This window comes from Cenococcum geophilum (genome assembly GCF_001692895.1).
Source record: "Cenococcum geophilum 1.58 unplaced genomic scaffold K441scaffold_22, whole genome shotgun sequence".
NCBI lineage: Eukaryota > Fungi > Ascomycota > Dothideomycetes > Gloniales > Gloniaceae > Cenococcum > Cenococcum geophilum.
In genome coordinates this window covers 1,971,325-1,981,045 of record NW_027137580.1, presented here as the reverse complement: position 1 = coordinate 1,981,045, position 9,721 = coordinate 1,971,325, and the positions used below count along the sequence as shown (strand labels likewise).

At 31.8% G+C, this 9,721-nt stretch overlaps 1 protein-coding gene across 1 annotated transcript; it reads right to left on the bottom strand.

Annotated features, from left to right (window-relative positions):
* Positions 1-8,328: 8,328 nt before the first annotated feature.
* K441DRAFT_696596 (uncharacterized protein) lies at positions 8,329-9,064 on the bottom strand (the record flags this gene model as incomplete). Its single annotated transcript, XM_067652903.1, has 2 exons — positions 8,329-8,694; positions 8,750-9,064. The coding sequence occupies 2 exons, from the start codon at positions 9,062-9,064 to the stop codon at positions 8,329-8,331; spliced, it is 681 nt and encodes a 226-aa protein (XP_067503915.1).
* Positions 9,065-9,721: the final 657 nt, after the last annotated feature.

Sequence of the window (9,721 nt, the reverse complement as noted above, 5' to 3'; positions counted from 1 at the left end):
ACTATTTGTCTTTCTCTCGTCCTCTATGCGTGTCTACTTCGTAAACTAGTGGCTTAATATTCCTATATACTGGCTCTAGTATTGCGATATATTATATAGGGTAGATTCTTATTCTAGCTAGTAGGTTTAACTTATATATAACTAATAAAATTCTCTATATAATTTTAAAAGGTCCTAGTCTAACGTAGTTTAACTTCTTACTTAGTCATTAACTTTTGAAATTTTTGTGTAGTAGCTATACTTTATCTCCCTCCTTAAGATCTGGTCCCTCAGATCTCTTAGCATTATAGTATTTTTTTATTCTTTACTATACTACCTTAGCTATTTCTATAAGGTTCTTATAAAGATTTATTAATATCTCTATTCTTTACTTAGCTATACTACTAGTCTTCTTTACTTAGCGTAGTAATAATAATGTTCTTAGCTCGTATCCATAATTCGCCTTAAATAGTAAAGTACCTATTTCTTCCTATAATGTTATATTGTATATAAACTATATAACTAGTAACAGCAATACCTAATTATTCTATGTGTAATTAATATAGTGTCTTAGATACTACTCTAGTGTCTAGTTTAATCTTTCCGTTTAACCGTCCGTCTATAGATAATATACAGTAAAAGTTACTACTTAAACTCCTTGCTCCACTAAGAATACCTCTTAAAATACTACTATAAATCTTAAATCTCTGTCTAATATAATTTTACTTAATGCTCTATATCTTACGAACACTTCTTTAATATAGATTTTAGCGATATCTTCCACTAAGATTTCTTCCGTATAGGCTATAAAGTATCCCCACTTTATAAGCTTATTTACTATTACTAAGATTACGTCGTGATCTTATCCTATAATAGGGTCTCTTAACTTTAGTAACTTAATAATAAAGTCCCATAATATAACCTCCTATAGTCTCTTAGATATTTTAACAGGTTATAGCCCTCTATATAGCTTATACCTCGTTAGTTTATTCCTTTAATAATCTAGACATTCTCTTATAACCTTTTATGCTAGGTTTTAGATTCTATTAATAATATACTCCTTTTAGAGTCTTAATACTAAGCCCATAGCTCTATTATATCCTTAAGTTAGTCCTTTATAGAAATCTTCTATAAAATGCTCTACTATACTTCTTAGGATATACTTTACTTCTCTATACTTATATAGTATTTCTTCTTCTAAATATTTTAACTATTCCTCTAGTTATACTTTAAAGATCCTTTATACCTAAAAGCTTTTTAGTATCTTATAAACTCTTCCCGGTTTATCTTCTTAAGTTACTATAATTTTTAGATAATTATATCTGATTAACCCGTCTATATCCTTTTACAGTAAAGCCCCTAATAGCTTCTCATTATTTTATAGTTTAGCTTTTTAACTTAACGTATTAGCTCGCGTATTATCTATACCCTTAGTATACTAAATCTTAAAATAGTATTCTATAAGCATCTCTGCCTATCTAACCTATTTTTAGTTAAGTTCCTTTATTATTAGAAATCCTATTAGGTTTTCATAATCTATCTTAACTATAAATAGTTTTTCTATACCTTGTAAAAACGCTCTCTATTTCTTTAATACTATAACTATACCTAATAACTCCTTATTATAGATGTTATAGTTTAGTTCTAGTAATATTATCTTCTAACTATAGTATACTACTAGGTGCTATCTATCTGGATACTTTTATATAAAATATGCTCCTAGTATAAAATCTAATATATCTATTTCTACAACCGTCTCTAGTCCTAGTTAATAGATCTTAAGAACTAGCTCCTAGGTAAATATCCTCTTAACTTCCTTAAACAGTTCCTATTATTCCTTTCCCTATACCTATAATTCTTCTTTCTTTATTAACCACGTAAATAGTTTAATATCTTTTAACTATTACGCTATAAACCTTTTACAGTAATTGTAAACCCCTAGAAATGATCTTAACTACGTAACATTCTCTAGTTCTTACTAATTCACTATAGCCTTAATCTTTTTTAGATCTATGCTAAGTTGGCCTAGTTTAATAATAAATCCAATAAAATCGGTCTTCCTAGTAAAGAACTCGCATTTCTTAATTGCCACTAGCATCTATTCTTTTTATAGTCTCTTTAAGACCTATTTAACGTATTCTCTATATTCTTCCTTAGTTATTAAGTAGATAATAATATTATTAAGATATACTATAATAAATTCATCTAAGTATTCTCTTAATACATTGTTAATACGCTTCTAAAACGTCGCTAATACGTTTATAAGCCCAAATTATATAACTAATAGTTTATATAGTCCTTCCTTTAACCTAAAAGCTGCCTTTTATTTATCGCCTTCCTTAATCCTAATCTAATAGTACGCCTATCTTAGATCTATCTTTATAAAGATTTACACATTACCTATTTTATCTTGGATTTCGCTAATTAAGGGTAAAAAATACCTATCCTTTCTAGTAATGCTATTTAACTATCTATAGTTAATACACAGCCTCATTTTTCTTCGGTACGAATAGTACTAGATATCCCGCTAATAACTACGATAGTCTAATATATCCCTTTTATAAATTCTCTTAGATAAACTCTTTTAATACTCTACCTTCTTCTTTAGTAAGCTTATAGGTTAAAAAGAACCTTAAACTTATTCCTAGTTCTAATTCTATCTTATAGTCCTATACTATATAATCTAACAGCTTTTTACTTTCTAGTGACTATAGTTTTTTGCCGTACTTATAGTATCTCTTTGGTATATAGCTTAGCCCTTTTTCTGTTTCTTTGTAGGTCGCTCCTACTTAGTACTATACTAACTTAGCTTATTGTCGCATCTTATATCGTTAAGTATCCCTAATATTAACCTAACCTATAATTTAATTAATCTTTAGATTATATTCCTATAACTAAGGCATTCCTAACACTGCCTTATTATTCCCCAATAGTAATATATTAAAAGATATCTCGATTTATTTTCCCTTAATAGTTAACTAAATAGGTCCTATTTTAAGGTTAATAATACCTCCTCTATAGGCTATCGGATCTTCTAAAATCGTCACTAATAGGTAAAGATGCTCCTTTTTTCTGTGTAGTAACCCTATTCTTTTAACTACTGCTAGCGAGATATAGTTCCTTATTGCTCCACTATCTATTAATGCCTTAAACTATTAATCTTGCCATTTAACTTATAAATTTAGGTGTTGTCCTTAAATTCCTTTAAAGGTCTAAGGCTCTACTACTAGTTCCCTCTAGTTCCGTAGGCCTCTACTTTTCCTAACTATTAGCTGCTTAATCTTATTTATACTTAGTCCAACTTAGGCTAATACTTAGTTTGCTTTTTATCCTTAATATACCATAGATAGGTGTTCTCTAGATATTCCCACTACTATTATCCGTCTAGGCATTCTTCCGTAAGAAATCTTCCTGGCTAAAGTATTAAGTCCCCTTATTCTTAAACTTCTATAGGGTACTAACTATATATATATTTAGCATTTTAATATTTTACCTCGTCCGTTATTTAATATATTCTTATTAAATACTTCCGGTTCTTGTCTTTAGGTGCTCTATATATGTTATATACATCATTTACGTATACTATCCACAATAGTATATAATATGCTTAGTGTCTTAGGTTAACTCTTAGCTTATCTTTATTCTTAAGTTTAAACCTTTCTTATATTAATTTAAGCATTATAACCTTATTTATAGGTACTAAAATTCGCCTCTCGCTTCTCTAGTCCTCTAATTACTCCTCTAAATCCTTTAACGTTATAATTAAGGCCCCTTTAATATAAGTTATAGCCTTTTCTATAATTAGGTGGTCCTAGATAACTTTCTCGTCTAACTATATATAGAAATCTTCCCACTTATCATTACGTCGTTATCTATACTACTTTTAGTATAACCCTTTAAGTATATACGGCTTATCTATAAGGAAATATCTTTTTATTACTACGTTATAATAACCCTTTATATATTGTTCTTTAAATCTAGTTAGGATCCCTAGATCTTCTTCCTATTCTAATTTAATAAGCTACTTAGCTCTTAGTGTGCCTATTCTAGGCCTATTAGTAATTCTTTATATAGGTGCTCTGTCCCTTATACGTCCTAATATACTAGATCTCTTATTTAGTTTCTGTTCTTACTATAAGGTAATTTTTACTCTAAATTCCTCTATAGTTTCTTTCTTATTACGTCTTATAAGTAAATCCTTAAAGTCTTCTTACTTTTTAATCTCATCAATAGTCCTTATTTATGTACTAAAATCTTAATCCTATAGGATTTTTAATCCTAAGCTTGCTTCTAGCTTAAGCTTAGCTCCCGCCTTAGTCTAACTAGGCGTCTATAGTATTCTTATCTCATTTTAAAAGTCTTAAATCTTACTCATCTCATCTTAAGAATCTTATGCCGTTGGGAACTCTTATCCCTCACTTATTTATATATCTTTAAATTAAGCTACTACCCTACTCTATTAGTTTTCGTCTATTATAGGTCCTTAGGTTCGCCTTATCTCATCTTAAGAATCTTAGGCTTTTAGCTTTTTGCCTTTATTAAGTAGTAAATTAATACTAGCAGTTGTTTACTTACTTAATCTCTATAAGATACTCTTCCTTCCATCTTATAAAGTAATAGATACCGTATCTAATAGTATTATAATGCCCGTTACTAAACCTTACTCTATAGCGGTCTTAGTCTTATCTTTAGTTATAACTTCTTTAAGGTTTATATACTCCTAGTAAGCTACCTTTATTACCTTATTGTCTGTAAATGTTTTACCTATATTAAACTTGTTATCTTTAATATCCGGTTTACGTAATAGTTTATTAGTTCCTCTATACTCTATAGGTTTTAGCTCCTATAGCTAATAGCTTACGCCATACTTAGCGTCTTTATAAATTCGGCATACGTTGTTATAGTAAAACGCGAAACTTCTAATTAAACATTCCTTTATTCCTTATAGTATACTATTATCCCTCTATACGTATATATCTTCTACTATTAGTCTAGTTCCCTTTATTATATAGTAATTCTAACCATCTTTATAATCCCTCGCGAAGTAACCTTATTTCCTATAATTTATATAAGCTCCGTTCTTAAACTATTAACTTTACTATAGAGTCCGCCTAAACATCTTCTGCTACTAAGATCCCTAGTTTAGCCTCTACTCCTTAGTCCTATAATTACTAGATCCTTAACCTTTAGGTTTTTATAGTTTCTTACTCTATCTCTTATAAACTTCTTTAGTACCGCTTAGGTTTATTAGCTCTGCGCCATACTATAGTTTCTAACTTAGCTTTAGTCGCTGCGTGCTCTACGTCTTATATAACTATAGAACTCTATCCTAACCTTTCTTAGCCTATTCCCTTTGGTAGATCCTATTATTAATCTTTATTGCTTAATCTATTAAATCCCTTAAAGTATTCGTATCTTCCATTAGAATAATTACGTCTTAAACTTTAGCCTTAAGTCCCTATTTATACTATACTATAAGTGCCTTATTATTCTACTTAACTTACATAGCTAATATTTAGAACTATATTATATACTTAATTGCTAAGGTTTATTACGTAATATCTTAGAGTTTTCTTTCTACTATAGTTACTGCCTTTAGATCTCTAAATATTTATATAAGTCACTCTATAAACCCTTCCTAACTTAAGAACATAAACTATACCTCCTAATTAGTGGTTATTATTCCATTTACCTATATTTCCATAAAATAGGGCTTAAACTACTTAAGTGCCCTTCCTAATAGAAATAGTCCTATATACGCTATTCGATCTATAGGTATTAGCAGTTTTACTCCCTCTTACGTAACCTTAAAGTGCATTTACGTAAGAAATCCTTTAAGCTTTAACCTCTCTCCCAAGAATCTCTTAATTAAAGGTAACTTAATCTTTACTACCCTTATCCCATTAATCCTTTATTTAAGTATCACATTATTCTCTATTAACTAGTTAACTATTTCTTATAGCTGTTTAACCGTTATAGGTTGTTATAAGTTAGTATCTACTATACTAGTGTCACCTCCTAACCTTAAAGTAGTTGCCGCCGTTAATGGCGTTATAGTAGCTACTTTTGGTAGTATATTATTTAACTTCCTTGTATTTAATACTATAACTAGGTAGTAATTATATAATAGAACCTTATAGCAGGTACTACAATGGGCTAGGTGTATAAGTAATACAAATTAAAGTTAACAACGTAATAATAACTAGTAGAGTGGTTGCCTAATAGATTAACTCTAATTATATTCTAAGAATTACTATAAAGAAAGAACTATCTAGAGTAGGGACTATAGTCCTTTAAATATATAACCGTACTCCTAGGAAACCTCTTTATACGTAATGTACGTGTTATACATAAGGTACGTAAGTTCCTCTCGTTCCTCTCGTTTAATACATAGCATATTATATAACTTGCTTACTATTCCTCGTTATATAGTTCTATCGGCTCCATCTTGGACCGTGCTTGTATTAACTAACTAGCTTCTTCCGACTCCTCTCCTAGTAGTCGTAACATCGTACTTAAAGCGTCCGTAACAATACCTTTATATTTTATAGCTTTTTATTAAAGCTATAGGGGGTAGAGCCAAATGTTGCGTATTGTCTACTCTATTAAAGCGATATACCCCCTATAACTTTACTAATATAGCTTTATATTTTATAAATAGGGCCTTATTTTATAGCCCTTTATAAAGGCTATAAAACTAGTTATAATTAATACAATTAAAGCTATATTAGTAAGGCTGTAGGGGGTATTATAGGGTACTAATGCTTAGAGCGGGAAGCTAAAATTAGTTGGCGTAAAGCCTTAATTTAAATTTTTACAATTTTAATAAAACACCCTCTATAGCTCCACTAATATAGCATTATATTTTAAAAATAGGAATTTATTTTATAGCCCTACAATAAAGCTATAAAATTAACTACTATTTATATAAATTAAAGCTATATTAGTAAAGTTATAAGGGGTATATCGCTTTAATAGAGTAGGCGAAGCGTAATATTTAGCTTTACTTCCTATAGTACTACTAATATAGCTTTAGTAAAGAGCTATAAAATAAGGCCCTATATATAAAATATAAAGGTATATTAGTAAAGTTTTAGGGGGTATATCGTTTTAATAGGGTAGGTAATGCGCGACGTTTAGCTCTAAGCGAGTTTATGACATTTCGGTAATGACTGTACAAGGGGGTAACACGAATTGCTCAGACGCCCCTAGTGCTAGTATGGTATATAAAATAACCTAGCCCTGCTATATTACTTAGGGCTTGCTTATTTTCCTCTCTATACTAGTAGGGGGGGGCGTTTAAGGCATTGATGTTACCCCCTTATAGGCTGACGCCGTCTATAAGTGCTACAAAACTCGCTTAGACATGATTTTGGTGGTTTCGCATAAATATAGTTAGTTAGCTTGCGGATTGATTAAAAATCCGCACTAACGGAATCACGTCTAAGCTTGCTAAGGTAAAAGGAATCCTATAACGCCAGCTACGCGCACGGCGTAGTGTATAAAACGGCAGTCCCGTAATATATAGCACCTATTAACCTAGTAACTAAGTAAACAATATATACACCTTTCTATTTTCCTACTTTATTTCCTTATATAACGTTTTAACTTTATTATATAGTTTATATATATAGCTTAATAATATCTATTTCGCTATATATTATAATCACTTATACTTACTCCGTAATACTATAGCTAAGTAAGAGATTTTTATAGGTTTCTTATTACCTAGTATATAATTAATAAACTAAACTTAGCCGAAAATCCGAAAATCTTTAACTTCTAATAAAAGATTTAACTTACTACTAAATCTTACTTCTAAGGTAGCGAGCTACTAGCTAGCTACAGTCTATATAGCTAACTAACTATTATAACTCTATAAGCCTGCTAGTTGCTTACGTTATTAGCCTCTTAGCAGCGACGCTGGCTCTTAAATATACTAAATATATAGTAGAACTTATAGTATAATATAATCTTAATAACTCTTAAATTAAAAGGTGTAATTATAAAACATTAAGAGTAGTATATTAAGGAGTTTAATAAAGAAGATATCCTTAACACTATGGATTAGAGAGCTCTTAAAAAATTAGAGACCTTCTATAGCCCTTTTAGAGAGTTATAAAGGAGACGACAAGTTAGAAAGTTATCTAGCCGTTTATCTGGTAATCGGTTTCCTCCTAATATTTTCCAATTGTTACTTGCCCTAAATACTAGCTCATCTGGCGCGTGTGAAAGCCTCAATTTTCGCGTTATGTTGCACACGATTTAATTTAATTCCTGTCTTTCCAGCATGCTGTTCTAGTCAAAGTCGATATTTGCAAACATTGAAAGTCTGCTGACATTTGTCTATTATTTAAACGTCCATAGCAGTAAACCTTCTATAACCGCTATAACTCCAACCAAACCTGCGCCACAAGCGATACCCAAGTCTGCTCTCTTACAAAGTATGCCAACGAGAACGCCAGCACAAACGGAAGTCACTAGGGCGGCGCAAAAGAGGCCAAATACGAAACTTTTATTGACCTCCCGCCCCAGCAAAAGGGCTTGTCGGGATGTAGAATTAGTCAACAGATTCGGGTACTGCAGTGCGAACGAGCCCGAAAATCTAAGCAGTGAAGGACGGTAAAACGCTGCAGTCAATTCGGCGGATGGTGTTCTCGATGATACGATAGTGTCCAATGGCAGGCACTGAGCTTCGAGGTCAGGTAAATGGAACTAAATCAATCAATTGTTGGGATAAATAGGATGAGATTTGGATGAGATCGCTTACAGAAGATAAAGTCGCGATTTCTATCACTGGCTTCCACAGGGAAATTGGCCTGTCTTTCACGATCCGGGATGAGGACGGCCACACATTAAACCTTTTCCGGAGTTTTTCCATCAAGTTTTCACCTGTATCCGAATCCAACACATTAATAATATAGAGGTATTGCCTGCCCCTACTTTTTTGCATAACCACGCGCATTGTGACAGACTCAGGAATTCCAGGTACAACTACGTAGGGTTGAGGGTCATCGCTCGGACTTGGTCGTACTGCTACATGGTGCTTCCTGTTGTGACCATCAGGGTGCGAGCCATGGAGCATAGTATTATGAGCCAGAATTAGTAAATATGAGCTCCAAAAGTAGGTCGGAGCTAACCCACGCCGGAAAGAGGCAAGAAAGAGGCGCACAAATCACCTATGCAGATGTATGGTTGCCTTCTTCCAAATGCGCATTAATAAGTACTAACGCAGCTTAATCGCGGTTGCGACTGTATATTCGTACTTGGTTTTAACTGGAGAGTTTGCCACCCTGTAATGCACGCTAATTCTCGGACACCAATGATTCAAGAGACATTGCCAGTCAAAGTAAAGTGAGGCATCCAATCAAAGGTATAGATTACCTCGGATCTCATCGCATTGCTTCATATTATCCCGCACTTAGTCGCAACCGCGACGCCATCTCTTTAAGCACTTACATGAGTAGACGGCAGAAAGCAACAGGACTTACGAAACAGCGAAACGTCTAAGCCTTAGAGTTTCCTAGGAACGGAGATCTAGTACCGTAATTTAAATCCTAATAATGTACCTATCTTGAGTTAAATATATCCTTTTTATATATATAGATTTTCTTAAATAAACTCTTTTAATACTAGTAACTTTTATTTAGTAAGTTTATAAAGTAGAAAGAACTTTAAACTAGTTTCTAATTTTAATTCTATCGCTATATCCTATAGTATATACTTTATTAGCCTTTTACTC